Source organism: Falco punctatus (genome assembly GCF_963210335.1).
Source record: "Falco punctatus genome assembly, chromosome: 12".
Classification (NCBI taxonomy): domain Eukaryota; kingdom Metazoa; phylum Chordata; class Aves; order Falconiformes; family Falconidae; genus Falco; species Falco punctatus.
Genome location: NC_137592.1, coordinates 4,970,200 through 4,985,116, shown reverse-complemented (window position 1 = coordinate 4,985,116; position 14,917 = coordinate 4,970,200). Strand labels below are relative to the sequence as shown.

Sequence of the window (14,917 nt, the reverse complement as noted above, 5' to 3'; positions counted from 1 at the left end):
TGCTCGCAGCTGGGAAAGGCATCCCCGTGGGATGTACGTGCTGGGTGCCCATGGGAGCTTGGGCAGTGCCGTCCCCTGGCCAGGGACTCTGTTCCCTGCAGCCACTGCTGCCTGCCATAGGTATTGGGGAAACAAGCATCTCAAAGGGATGTTTCTGTCCCACCATCACGGCTGTGGGTTCAGTGTGAGCAGGTCGTCCACCACAAAGCACTTCTCCCAAGCTCTGCTGGCGCTGCTGTCGATAAACTCTCCGGAGTCCTGGGCTGGCTGTGACATCCATTCGGCAGGGGAAAAAAATAATACTACTACTAATTCAAAGCTGGAGCTATTTATAGCATTAAGCAAATGCAGATTTCATGAGGGATCATTTCAGAGGAGGAAATGGCGTGTAGGAGTGGAGTAACCTTACTTGTAGCTTCCCACCGGCGCTGGTGGTGGTGATTGAATTCCCTGACACGGTAAGGGTCTGGGCAGCCGTGCCAGCACCAGGAAGGTCAGTCCGGCAACTGTCACCCAGAAAGCATCAAAAGCATGAGCTGTCGATAGCGACCCGCATTTGCAGAAAATCTGAGGGCTTTCTAATTAACTGAGGATCTCTAAATTACAGCAAAGCCGCTCGACAAGCCCCCTCATACGCCTTAAGTGTCAGGGCTCGGCTGATCGCTGCATCTAACAAGCGGCTGATTTTTAACAGTAGCTCTGAGACTCAATCAGCTCCTAATGGCTCCGTTTCAAAACGTTTCAGTGCTTTTTTCATCTCTTACTCTGGAATTTATGCTCTTTGTTCCCTGCTCAAATATTCTGGTGCTTTTCCTTAATTTCAGGCTTCTGCTTTGCGACGGCTCCTCTGCCCTAACTAGGCAGCTCATCGCTTGCCTTTCCCCACATGCAATCCTCTCCCGCGGCCGCTCGCTCTGCTTTCTAATCAGTAAGTTTCAGAAATTCCCCCTTTCTCTCCCCCTGACATATAGGCAGTGCTGCGGGGTCCGGAATTTCATAATTAGAAGGAAACCCACGTTTAAACAGGCCCCTGTGTAATAGGAGCTGAAAAGTGGTTCTATTTCAGCTTTAAAACCTCCTCCCTTTAAGACAGCGATTGCAGTTTGTGAATGCACCTGATCTTGACCTCCCTCCTGCTGCTTTTATGCAGTGCTGCAGATTTGAGTGCTGGTGCTCCTGATTTACACCATTGCAGATGAGACCAAACCCTCATTTCGGCTGCATTCACAGCGGAGTAAGAATATGCACATTTAAACTGAGGGCTTTTGAGGTGCTGGGAAAATGATGGGGGAGGGGGGGGGAGCGGATCTTTCCCAACGTGTAACTCCTGTCGCCGGTAATGAGACCCATGCGAGGCATCCCTGGGAAGGCTGTAGGATAAAATCCCATGTAAGCAGTGATTAGGAACAGAAAAATTCCATTCAGGAAGGTAAAGAGTTAATCATCAACTCTTTAAGACTTCTCCGTGTGTGTTTATGTTCAGTGGCTTATCCATATCTTGGCAATTATTCACATGAAATAGAATATAAATCCCGCTACCTAATTTTTCTTCGAAAAATTTCACAAGGTAATCAAAACCCAAAGTGCATATTCTATTCCGGTGGTTTTATCAGTAAATCAAATTTTTATCATTTATCAGCAAAAGTTAGATTTAAGCATCCTCACTGTAATGTTTGAAAGATGAACATTTGTTTCAGCGGGTACTGTGCCAATCAATAATCTTCCAGCTTGACTCAGCTATCAATTATTGCTGCAATTATTTGTCTAGTTGGATATTTAAAATGTCATCAGAAAGAGATGATTACATATTCCAGAAAGCAAGGCACTGTATAATCAGATGAACTGAATCCAGTTAAATGTAGTGTGGTACTAACCTGTCCTTCAAAGCTGAATTCTGCAGCGGCGACTGAAACAACAGCTTTCTGCATTATTGTAAGGAAACAGATCTTAACCTTGGAACAGCGCGTGTTATTGGGGTCGGGTAATACTCGGCGAGAGGAGACCTTGCAAGCCTGGAAATTGAATCAACCTTACTGACAAAAAGGAGGGAGTTGGTGGTTTTTTTTCTTCTTTTTTTGGTTTCTTTTGGGTGTTTTTTTTTTTGGGGGGTGGGGGGGATGACTGGTTTTGTTGGATTTCATCTGCAAATCTATAAATAAGAAAATCACTCTTTTATCTGCCTTCCTGGGAATTTAAACTCCTGAGCTCGAAGCGCCAAATTTTTGTATGCCCTTTTTGCATTCCTTGACTTGATGTATGTATGGTAAATACTCTCGGTGCCCCGAGAACGCAATAAAGCTGTAGCAATTCTTGCAAGTCTTCCATCCTCCAAACTCCAGATATTCGGAGTATTATATCATTTTCAACTTCAAGGATATCTCAGCGATGGTGAGGAGACAGGATAAAACTGGAGGAGACTGGACAACTTTACGACACCTTTTGGTCCTATTTGCAAAGCAGGGAGGGGAAAATACATATATTATCGATTCTACTAATACTCGCTTGCGCAAGTTATGAAACTAAACGTCGTAGGATCTGGTTCAGCGCTTGCTGTGCTTGCAACTCTGTGGTGACATTGAACTTGTTCAGGGACAGAATAAACCTTTGCCTTCCTGGCAGATGATTTGCAGATGGAGGTGTCGCTTGGGGGGACCTGCAGTTCCCCTGACCCACTTTGTCAGGATGGTTTGCTGCTAGCTAAATATCATTAATTTGAAAGCAAGAGGAAAGCAAGCCAAAGGGGAAGGCTGGGAAGGAGGAGAGACTGAAGAGGGTCAATTTTGGGAAGGAAAAGGTGGAATAAGGCTCTTGAGGAAAGCGTCCCCAAGCCCATCACTTGGCTGAGGACTGGGGCTTTTTGGCTCCACTAAAACCATGCCCAGCATGTGTGGGCGCAGGGATGCTGTAGGATGGAGAAGGGACCTTGGCAATGCCTGGCTGGTGAAAGGGGCCAACGGGGACTTGTAGGGACCACCACATCTCTGCAAGATGATGCTTTAAGTGTATGTGCTTTATGGAGCCAGGCACGTCAAACAGAGATGCTAATATTTGAAATGCAGCAAAAATAAAGCAAACCCACAGGTGATAAGGAGACTTGACAGCCTGGCCATGCTCTGGCAGCTATGTGCTTGGTGGTGAACCGCAGTGGGAAGGTGCTGGCCCCCATTTCTCCCTGGAAGAGGGCTCCCAGCCGTTTCAAAACACCAGCGTGCCTCAGTCTCTCCAGGAGTGCCTTGTGCGGTAGAGCTGCTGTGTCCTCCAGCGAGGTCCCACGGTGCTAATCGGGTCACCAAGCATTAGCTGGTGAGCCCTTCTCAGGAAAGCAGCAGCCTGGCGTTGGGTCTGAGATTCTCTCTGTATGTAAGAGATCTGCTTGTGTATAGTGCATTGCAGAGCAGCATCCATCATGCATACTCGCCCATGCTGGGTACCGGCTGCAAGGCCGAAGCTGCGATATAAACTGGGATAAGCACCCCATCGGCAGCCTCTGCCAGGGCTCGGGGGTTTCATGCTGCGTGTCGCCCCACGCTGGCAGGGGTGACCTGAGATGTCATGCTAGGGCATCTCCTTTCTCTCCTTTGCAAGAAACCTTTTGAAGCGTACTCTGCCTTTTCTTCAGATGCCACCAGCAAGGAAGAAAACTGTAGAAAAGGAAATAAGTAATCACATAGGCGTATGAGAACGAATAAAATGTTTTGGAAGCTCTCTGTAGCTGTGTAATTGCAACACTGCATTTTAGAAGTGAATTGTTGCCTTGATTGTCCCCAGCAGCCACTGGGTAAACACATAATGACAGACCATTAGGGCAAGGTGTCGTTTGCTGGATTGTCAGGTTGGGCTTTGGAAAGGGCTTTGATGCTCTTTACGGGGCGGTGCTTAGATGAGGCTTGGTCCTTGCTGGGTCAGAGCCCAGGTGGACCTTCCAGCAGGGGACATACCTGGTGCCAGGCAGGTCCAGAGGAGCTGATTTAGCGGGTGTCATCCCAGCGATGCCACTCATGTTTGAGTCCCTTGAGTTACAAACCCTGTGCCTGCAGCCAGGAGAGGCGGTCCAGAAGAGGTGGGTGGGGAAGCCTGTGTGCCTGGGACGTGGTTACTTTGCTAATGGTATTTTTGGAGAAACGAGATGGTATCAGCGAGGAGTTCCTCCTCTGGGGCTGACAACACCATGTAGTTTGCCCTTTAGGTCCCACCACTGGTGTTTGAAGCTAGTGGAGCTGCTACCCATGTGATGCTGCAGTCTGCATCGCCTCTATTTCTCCATCCCTTTCTCCATCCCTGTAGTGTTAGTGTGTAGGGTGCATACATGTGCGTGATCAGGTCTTCTTTGCTTGAGGGCTTTCTTTTTAAAACTTCATTCAAAGCCAGATTTCAAGCACAGCATTATTTTCTGATGGCAGGTTTCTTCTGTTCCTTGCTAATTAAGACGCAACAGATTTCCACCCCCCTTAAGTTTTCAAAAAGCACAAAATCAGTCGTAGCCTGATACCTTACTTGCCAAGTTGGAGCTCGAAGCAGGTTTTCCTGGTGGCCAAATCATAATTGCCTTGAAAATGGTGACAGACATTGTGGTCAGGCCGGTATGCCTGGCAGTGCTGGCATGCTCCGATGGGACCCCAGCACCCCATGCCTCCCATCCATTTTATTGCTTGTTGTTAATGAAATATTCTTCTGTGGGGAAAATCTAGGTGTTACGGGTTTGGTTCTGCCTAGAAGAATAAGCAAATACAGAAAATACGTTGAGGCTGCAACCAAAATGGTCTTCCATGAAGCATGCACTTCTGCAAGGGCCAGATACTGCTCAGGGTTCTGAGGAGCCTGGCCGCCGGGCTGTGGATGGAACTCCTCCGTCTCTCGCCTGTGTCCCCCGCGAGGATGCTGCACCTTTGCTCTTCTGCAGGGAGAAACTGGCCTCCCTCTTTCCATCGCATCCCACTCACTCTTTCCTCGGGCCCAAAAAACTGTTCTGTGGAAACCTGAGCAGTGCTGCAAAACCCAATGAAAACTTGGCTTTGGGAGAAAAAGGTGAATTCCTGAAGTTCCTAACACCAGTCTAAATATTTGAATGGCAAGGTAATGCCAGCTGTAGCTTTATTTTTATTGTTGCTTTTGCTCGGGTTTCTGTTTGAAGTTTGGATCGTGGTGTTAGCATTTTGGCCCCGTTCTTCTTTAAAATAAGGGCTTTTAAGAGGGGGTGTAATGAAAAAATAGCATTATTGATACTCGGTTTAGGAAACTTTCTGCCACTTTTATTAAAATGATTTCAGGGAGTTTGACTTTGAGGGAAAAATAATTATTTTCAGGTCTATCAGTAAGTCTTTTATCAATAAGGCATAGATAAGGAAAGGCTGGTAAAGATGGCAGATGGGGGTGTGAAGGTCCCACAAAGCAAAACATCTTCTAGATTTTTGGCATTTTCACAACTAAGCTGGTCCCAGGACCCACCATCAGGCCTATTCATAAACAATGTGGACTTGATCTGCAGAATTTTATTTTTCAAATGCACAACAGCAGTGGTGCTTCTCATTTCACAAGCAATGCTGTGTCGTTTCCTAAAGAGTTTTGGGGACGTTGTCCTTTTAGTGTTTCTGAATCCAGTTCATCCAATCATAAAGAGAAAAGATTAGAGAAAAAGTACCCTGTTGTACATAAATGCAGCTACTGCTGTTATTTATTATTATTGTAATTATTATGACAACAACAGCGACAATGCTGATGCTAACAGTGCTAACAGCTACTTATAGTTGGTTAATGACGGACCAGGTTAATAACGTGCCTTATGCAATCTGGAGAATCAGGAGGAAGAACTAGTGCAAGGAGGAAAAAGTATGTTTGGACAGTTACAGTTCCCCATCTAAACTGATGCTGCTGACTACCAGGAAAAGGTGAGTCACGACAAAGCAGCTATTTCTTACCAAGGGAGAAGTGGGCTGCTGCAGGCGTGGAGTGGACCCACTGATCTCCCGGCCCTGCGATGCTTCCCGTGTCCCAACTGTTTCACTTCTCTAGTTTTCAGTTGAAAGGAATTTCAACAGTATGGATTTCTGAGGGAGAAAGAGAGAGAGGGGGGGGGGAAAAAGAGTTATTTGACAAGCCAGATGGAGAAGAACTGAATCAAGTACAAGTGGTAACAATTAATTCAATCTTTTTTCTTCCCCCCTTTAAATACCATAACAACTCCAAATTTATCAGTCCAAAAATCAAGCAGTCAGTTGACATTAGAGCTGAATAAAGAAGTTCCTGGGTTTGGCTCAGGGTGTTCCTCTGATAATTGGTGGCAAGCAGAGGAGAGAGTAGCACCGCGGGTTGCAGGTGTTCAGGCCACTTTTAACTTGTTCTCTGCAGTTTGATAGCAAAAGGTGTGTACGTGCCCTGTAGGTGCAGTAGCCCAGTAAAGACACCTTGGCTTTTGGGGTGTTTTGGGGAAGGTGCAGGAGAACACAGGAGCTAAGCCACCAGGGCTGGTGATGCTGGCTTGTGGCGAGATGCTGCTGGGAACAAGGGCTGGACCATCCAGGCAGTGAGGGCCAGATCCTGGTCTGCTCGGAGATCTCTGCCGCAGGGCTTTCTCCAGGGGCGTAAATGTGCAGCTGTGAATGTAATCCTTGAGAGCACCGTTGGCTTACGCCGCCGTTCAGTTCGTGAAAACACCAGGAAAAGTGGGGTGTCTCTAATACTGCGTGTTTGTGTGCAGCCACGGCCATGCCCTGTAGTATAATACATGTTACACGAATATCTCGCTCCTTAATGTGGTGGTCCTTCCCCGACACCGTCCTGTGCTACTGCGGGGCTGCCTGTTTCGGGTAGGGACACCGAGAGGATGCTGCATGTGGTGTTTCAGCACTTCTGTAAAGTGCCGGTGTGTCCGGTGAGCAGCTTTCCTGGATCCAGCCCTGACTTTTGAGAAACGAAGCAAGCTCTTCCAAAGCACATTGGCACACTCGTGCAGATTATTCCATTACTCACTTGGCAATGCCTGAACTTGCATGCCTCGCTCCAGAATTATTTTTTTTTCCCTCCCAGCAGTGGCATCTAGCTGACAGCTTCTCCTCCCAGCTGGTCTTCTCCCCAGCATCTTGTCTGGCTTTGCTGCTGGTGGCTGTGGACGTGGCTGTGGGTCTTGCTCAGAGCCAGCTATATTCTGCCTTTCAGTGCACTGGGTGTTATCTGTGAGCGCAGTACAGAAGAGCCAGCCTTTTTTTTTTTTTTTTTTTTTTTTAAATATGAAAAAAGCCCTTTAATGCTGAAAGCAGCCATCTCTTCATATTTTACTGAGTAATTGTGCCAACTGCCCTTAAAGGCACTCAAATGCCAATATCCATCCCACTCATTTGCTAACATTTTTCGGATCAGAAGCTAAATCTGTCACTCCTGTGTCACTGGTTAAATCACTTCTTTTGGGGGCATGGCAGGCAAGAGCTGTTCTGCTGCTTTTTTTTTTAAGGCAGGAGCCAGTAACTTGAGAAACACTAAACATTTGTGCTGTAGTGAAATGCTGTGCCCTGTCACTAGTCCTTTGCTGGCCGAGGTGTAGAAAAGGAGTAAATACGTGACGGTAGGTGAGACTTTGCTGGGTGAGACCAGTCAGGTTTCATACTGGCCCCACGTTTGTATTTGGTACGTGGTATCCCCCTGTCATTTTCCTAAAGGGGTAATTTCCCAAATATGAAGAAAATGAGCAGTATAATTGACTGGGAGGAAAAACGTACACGCGAAAATGTGAATGGCAATTGGAAGCTATTTGTAAAGAGTTGATGAGCTGTCCAGGAAGGAGAGGGCAACTTTGGCCCAAATCCAAAACCCACTTCACCCGCTTCAGTGGTGAGATGAGAACAGCAATTAGATATTAAAAAAATCAATATGTGACAATTAAAAAAATGGAAAATAGATAGCAATTAATCACAGTGAGAAACCATGGTGGGTAGAGAACCGGTCAGGGGAGCTGAAGGTGCTGAGGAAGACTCATGTGTGACACTGATGGGGAGAAGAGGAGAGTTTCTCAGGGAGAGTTCTTCCTGGGGAAAAGAGACACCCTGGTAGTGATGGATGGAAGGAGTGAGGTAGAAATTTTTAATAAATATTTCTGCTGTAGGCCTGGAAAGCAGCAGTGTTATGTTTCTGTATCATAGGTGGGTGATGTTTTTTCTAGCTCATTAGTAGCCAGGGAGGATTTTGTAGAAGGTCCAATGGAGATAAAATATTTTTAAATGAAAAGGCCCTGACAGCTTGCACCCAAGAATCCCTGAAGAGTTGACACATGATGCTGGTTTTTAATGAAGCTTACGGACTGGGGAAATGCCGTCAGGAGCTGGTCAGGGTAACTGTGGGAGAGTTGGCAACACTTTGCCTATCTCTTCTGGGCAAAATAATGAAAAGCCAATATAAGATTCAATTGATAAAGAATTAAAGGACAGAAATATAATTCATGCCACTCAACTTAAATTTATGGAATATAGATTTTTGTCAAATAAACCTGATTTCATTCTTCCAGATGACAACTTTGGTTGATAAATGTAGATGGAATAGACTCAGCAAGGCGCTGCGTGCGGCACTGTGTGGCGTTGTGTATAGGAACACCGAGCACCGGGCGGTATCACTAGCACGGGCAATTCCCAGCCTGCTGGCGGGTTCGGGAACGTGGGGGCTTAGCTGGAGAAGTGTTGGTGGATGGGAGAGGTCAGCGGGGGCTGCTGGGAGCCGCAGCGGTGGGTTGCACTTTGTCGGTGATTTAGAAATGAATACGCAGTTGCGGTTGATCAGTGTTGTGGATAAAGCAAAGGTGGGTGGACGGCTGAAGAGCAACAGGGCTGGGTTTATGGGGTGTCTGGACAGACCGACAAGCAGGGTGTGTTGAGAGCACGGTTGGCTGCAGCCTGCCGCGGTCCTTGGCTAGAAGAGCGGAATCGGGGCCGTGCTTACAGAGCTGGGGTGCGGTACCCAGAAGGCAGCAGCTCTGTGGGAGGCTTAGAGGGAAACCAACTCTTTCCCAGCCTGATGCCGGGGTGAGAAGGGCTAGGCTGGTCCTTGAGTAGTGGGAGAGGTTGGAGGGGTGACTTCAGGATGGAAAAATAATTACATTTTGAAGTGTGCCTTGATTTCTGGGTGCCCAAGTACACTTGGGGGGGTGTGTGGGGGGCACATTGCATACCAAAGGGCTTTCCAGTGTATCAACCAGAAAAAAAACCCAAACCCTCAAGAGAAAAAGAGAACACGTAGAGATTAGAACCAGAGAAATTCAGGTGGACCCCAGTTACCTGTCTGTGATTGTGTCTGTGGTGGCAAGCAGTGGGTGCTCTCTTGTGTCTTCTGCGCTGGTTTGAATGGTTTGCACTGGGATTTCATGCTTTGCCCTGAAGACAGTTTGCAGGGCTGGAGGAGATTGTGTTTTACCCAAAGACATTGTGTTGGTCATGGCGTGGGACAAGTGAGCGACACATACTGCAGGAAGGGTCAGAGAGCAAGAGCTGATGCTCCCATTCGGCCTTAAATTCCTCAGTGTGAAGCAGCTCAGGATGTGAGCTCCAGCCCTGCTGTCAGTGCCTGAGGAGGGCTGGTTCAACGGTGACCCGCTTCGCATCTCGATCTAGGGGATTCCTGTTAGCCTCCTGGAAATCGGCCCGAAGGCCTGATGGCATTGCAGTGCTGCTTTGGATAACGCATCCCATCACATTGCCCCGGTGGACAATGAGGCGTGAAGAGCCCTGTGGGACCTTCTTCAGCTCCGTCCTTGACCAGCACCAGCTACTGCACCTCCCTGCTGTGCTTTCCTTGCTTGCCCGTGGTCTTGCCCAGATGTTTTAGCTGGGAAGGCCGTGTGGACGCAGAGGGTGGCCCATAGCTAGGAGACATCAGCGGATCAACAGCCTTCGGCTCCTACAGTCCTGGCTGGCTTTTGGGGGACCCAAACATGATGGTGGCGATGGTGGTGGGACAGGAGGAAGGAAAGGCGAGTACCCTTCCAAAAAGCAGGGGTTGCTGTAGCGGGCTAAAGACCTGTCTCGCTGTTGGCCGGCAACACGTGGGTTAGTGCCGTAATTCTTGCAGTTTGGCAAGGCTGCATCAGACTGGAACGTATCTCTAGGTGGTGATATGGTCAGTCAATAGCCTTCATAATTAATCAAGCACTAATAGACAAATTAGAAATCGCTTCTCTTCAAAGCAGGGGGTGGAGGCAAATGGCTGGTGGATTTTAACTGTTTCGCTGCTTTATTTTATTGCCTGGTTTTACATTGCTCCCTTGGAAATGGTGGGTTGTTTAGGGAAGTTTTGTACATAAACATGATTTTAAATTTAAATTATTATCTTGATTACCAAACGTGGATGGTGAATTGAAAACTTGTTTTTCAGGCAAGCAAATGAAGAATAATATTACATTTTACACTCCACTAAATCAATGTAGCCCTAATTTTGCCATGCAGGAAATCAATTCCGGTCTTTATAACAGTCGAAGATGTTATGAACAAAGTAATTTTGCAAATTATGGCAAGTAACACGTTTATTGATGACTGTAGTTTAGGAATTTAGAATTTGTGAGAGCTGTAATATAATAAGGCTGTACTGGCAGGAGCTGAGTGAAATACAGATTATACGGTGAAACTGTAATGCATCATTTGCTATTAGTGGACTGGTAATAATTACCAGTTTCAAAGCAGCTTTTTCCATGTAATCTTTAGTCTCAGTTGTAACAGCCCTTCTCATTGACATTATGATTACACGAGCTGCCCTTATGATCTAGAATATCTAGTTGATGGGAATACTAAAATGTGGTAGCGAACGCTCGATGTTGTATCCTCATTATAAGATAAAATGCTATTTTCTCTGACCTGATCTATAAGGTAGAGAGGCGAGGTAGCGTTACATTGTTAGCTCCTACCGTGGTGTTAAAAACTTGCACTTCATTACGGTGAAGCAAGATGAAATTTTCCCATTTAAGATTTTTTTCCGAGCTCATAAATGAGCATAGGAATGTGCAAGTCCAATTGAATTTCCCTCTAATTTCAGCAGATTTAAGTGTTTATCTGCGCTCGCATGCCTGGCACATCCTAAACACTGCAGCGCATTTTATTCCGATGCCGGCTTCAGGATGAAATGTTAAATATTATTCCAAGGGCTTTTAAAGTGATTAAAGTGTTAAATGCCTGCTGTAGATGATAGAGTCTTGTTTTACTTGCCCGATTCAGCTTCTCGGGCCAAACGTAGAATAACCACAGAGCCGGGAGGCAGGGAGGAGAGCTGCGGCGGGGCACTACAGCCAGCGCTTCGGGCTGCCTGCCTGCCTCTGGTATCCCCGCATCATCCTTCGGCTCGCCCGAGAAGGAAAACGCCTGTGCGAAGCTTTTCCTCCCCTCCTCCCAGTGAGATGGGAAACAAGATGGGTACAGATGAAGCGACGTTTTCTTTCCAAATCTGCCTCATTTGTTTTTTCTTTCCCTTTTCTTCATATCAGGCAAATAGGGGAAACCTAATGGGGGCAACTCGCAGTGCAGCACGGAAAGATGTTTACCCAGGAGTGGTGCCTATGGAGCAGATACCTTGTAATGTAAATGTTGGGTCAGGGCAGGAGTGCGTGGCGCAGGCAGGTATCACCCCAGGCACTGATGCCCTTGGAGGGCTCCTGGTTTATTCCTCAGCAAACCTCAAGATCATGTTTATTTTTTTAAATATCACTAAACAGAAACTCTGTGAGAACTGCTGGGCAGGGCTGGAAATGAATTTTTATTCTCCTTGTAGCTTAGGTTTCAGTTTATCAGCATTTAGCAAAAAACATCCATATGGGGGTGGAAGAGAATTATTCTCAAAATTGCAGTGATGGATAAAAGCGCACTCACCTTTGCCATATCTCGCGCCACTCTTTTCTCGTGGGCAGCCCTCAAAAAGTTATCCATCCCCCTTGTTTTGCCATATATTAGAAGGGGCTGCTTTCGACTGTCATTATTAGCCGGCTTTTTGTTTAGTTATTTATTAGTTGGTTGCTCTTTTATAATGTCCGTGTTATCTCCAAAAATAAATTATCATGAAATAGAGTTAGCTTGCTACTTGCCAAAGTGGCATTTACCGTCCTCAGCTTCTTTTCAGTGCAAGAGAAATAATGTGGCTCCGGCAGGGCGCTCGGCCAGGCCTCCTGGCCACCTTCCAGCTCTTTTTCTGGCGGAGCTGCTGCTCTCCCTGCCTTCCCCTCTCCCTGTCCCATGTGCCGTTTCATTTAATCTTTTTTTTTCTCTTTCTCCTTTTCTTTTTTTTTCTCTCCTTTTTTTTGCTTTCTATTGCCCCAGAGCCAAATCTCAGCTAAGGAGCAGGAGATAACTGCCTGATTTTGTGCACGTTGTTAGTCTCTCAAAATAAGGAGTAGGCTAATAATCTGGTGATGAGCTTGCTAGCTGTTGTGATGCTTTGGGTTGCTCCTTTGATCCGATGTACGTGCTTTCCTGGAGTGCTTTTCAGAAGGGGATGTATTTATTTTGCATTTATCTATCTATCTATGTATTATCTACTCCCCAGTCCAAATATTAGCAGCCTCTTGCAGCAAAAAGTCTGTGGAGTTGTAGCTGGCATCGACTGACTTTAACATCTCTCTTTTTTTTTTTTTTTTTTTTTTTAGCATCTTTTTTGCTGCGGTTACCTGCCAGGGTTCACTTTTGAACCCAGGGCTGGGGACGGTGGGAGGCGGCGGGCGTGCTTCGGGTGGGTTTGGAGCTCCCCGTCGCGCCCCTCGCCTCCTCCCGTCCCCTGTCCCCTGCCTGCAGCCGAGCTGGGCTGTCCCTTCCCCAGCTCCCAGCTGAGCCTCCCGGAGGAGAGGAGCTTGGGCGGGGAGGCGAGCTCTCGCCCGCCGGCGGACGGCCGGAGATTGACGCTGCTTGTTGTGTTATTTTGCAGGTAAAGATGAGCCCAGCAGCTACACGTGTACGACTTGTAAACAGCCTTTCAACAGCGCCTGGTTCCTCTTGCAGCACGCACAGAACACGCACGGCTTACGGATCTACTTAGAAAGCGAGCACGGCAGCCCCCTGACGCCACGGGTTGGTATCCCAACAGGACTAGGTGCAGAGTGCCCTTCCCAGCCACCTCTCCACGGGATTCACATTGCAGACAATAACCCTTTTAACCTGCTCAGAATACCCGGCTCGGTCTCGAGGGAGGCGTCGGGGCTGGGAGAAGGGCGTTTCCCACCCACGCCGCCCCTCTTTAGCCCTCCCCCGAGGCACCATTTGGATCCGCATCGCATTGAGCGCCTGGGTGCGGAAGAAATGGCTCTGGCCACCCATCACCCTAGTGCCTTTGACAGGGTGCTGCGACTGAACCCCATGGCGATGGAGCCCCCCGCTATGGATTTCTCCCGGAGGCTGCGGGAGCTGGCCGGCAACACCTCCAGCCCACCCTTGTCCCCGAGCCGGCCCAGCCCTATGCAAAGGTTGCTGCAGCCCTTCCAGCCCGGCAGCAAGCCCCCGTTCCTGGCCACACCGCCCCTTCCTCCTCTGCAGTCCGCTCCTCCTCCCTCCCAGCCGCCCATGAAGTCCAAGTCCTGCGAGTTCTGCGGGAAGACCTTCAAGTTTCAGAGCAACTTGGTGGTCCACCGCCGGAGCCACACCGGGGAGAAGCCCTACAAGTGCAACCTCTGTGACCACGCCTGCACGCAGGCCAGCAAGCTGAAGCGCCACATGAAGACCCACATGCACAAGTCCTCCCCCATGACGGTGAAGTCGGATGATGGGCTCTCCACCGCCAGCTCCCCTGAGCCAGGCACCAGCGACCTGGTGGGCAGCGCCAGCAGCGCTCTCAAGTCCGTGGTGGCCAAGTTCAAGAGCGAGAATGACCCCAACATGATCCCCGAGAATGGGGATGAGGAAGAGGAGGAAGAGGAGGAGGAGGAGGAGGAGGAGGAGGAAGAAGAGGAGGAGGACTTGAACGAGAGTGACCGGCCGGACTACGGCTTCGGGATGAGCCTGGAGGCGGCCCGCCACCACGAGAACAACTCGCGGGCTGGCGAGGAGAGCCGGTCGATGCCGGACGTCATGCAGGGCATGGTCTTGAGCTCCATGCAGCACTTCAGCGAGGCCTTCCACCAGGTCCTGGGGGAGAAACACAAGCGGGGCCACCTCCCCGAGCCCGAGGTGCACAGGGACACTTGCGACGAAGACTCGGTGGCCGGCGAGTCTGACCGCATTGACGAGGGGGCTGTCAACGGCCGGGGCTGCTCCCCGGGGGAGTCCGCCTCGGGAGGCCTGTCCAAAAAGCTGCTGCTGGGTAGCCCCAGCTCCCTGAGCCCCTTCTCCAAACGCATCAAGCTGGAGAAGGAGTTCGACCTGCCGGCCGCCGCCATGCCCAACACCGAGAACGTTTACTCCCAGTGGCTGGCGGGCTACGCCGCCTCCCGGCAGCTGAAGGACCCCTTCCTCAGCTTCGGCGACTCCCGACAATCGCCCTTCGCCTCCTCCTCCGAGCACTCCTCGGAGAATGGCAGCCTGCGCTTCTCCACGCCGCCGGGCGAGCTGGACGGAGGGATCTCAGGCCGCAGCGGCACGGGAAGCGGAGGGAGCACGCCCCATATTAGTGGCCCGGGCCCTGGCAGGCCCAGCTCAAAAGAGGGCAGACGCAGCGACACTTGTGAGTACTGTGGGAAGGTCTTCAAGAACTGTAGTAATCTCACCGTCCACAGACGGAGCCACACGGGCGAGAGGCCGTATAAGTGTGAGCTTTGCAACTACGCCTGCGCCCAGAGTAGCAAGCTCACCCGGCACATGAAAACACACGGGCAGGTGGGAAAGGACGTTTACAAATGCGAGATTTGTAAGATGCCTTTTAGCGTGTACAGTACCCTGGAGAAACACATGAAAAAATGGCACAGTGATCGAGTCTTGAATAACGAGATAAAAACTGAATAGAGGTATATTCGTACCCCCCGCCCCCCCATCCACCCCCA

General features: G+C 49.1%; 1 protein-coding gene across 6 annotated transcripts in view; it reads left to right on the top strand.

Annotated features, from left to right (window-relative positions):
* BCL11A (BCL11 transcription factor A) overlaps positions 1-14,917 on the top strand; it is a 73,659-nt gene that overhangs the window by 50,936 nt on the left and 7,806 nt on the right. For 4 of the 6 annotated variants that reach the window (XM_080407911.1, XM_080407916.1, XM_080407914.1 and 1 more), the window contains exon 3: positions 12,874-14,917. This exon is cut by the window's right edge and continues 3,549 nt beyond it. In XM_080407911.1, coding sequence (XP_080264037.1) covers positions 12,874-14,879 — 2,006 coding nt within the window. In that variant the 3' untranslated portion in view covers positions 14,880-14,917. The remainder of the gene's footprint in view (positions 1-12,873) is intronic. The other 2 variants (XM_080407915.1, XM_080407912.1) reach the window with 2 other exon arrangements.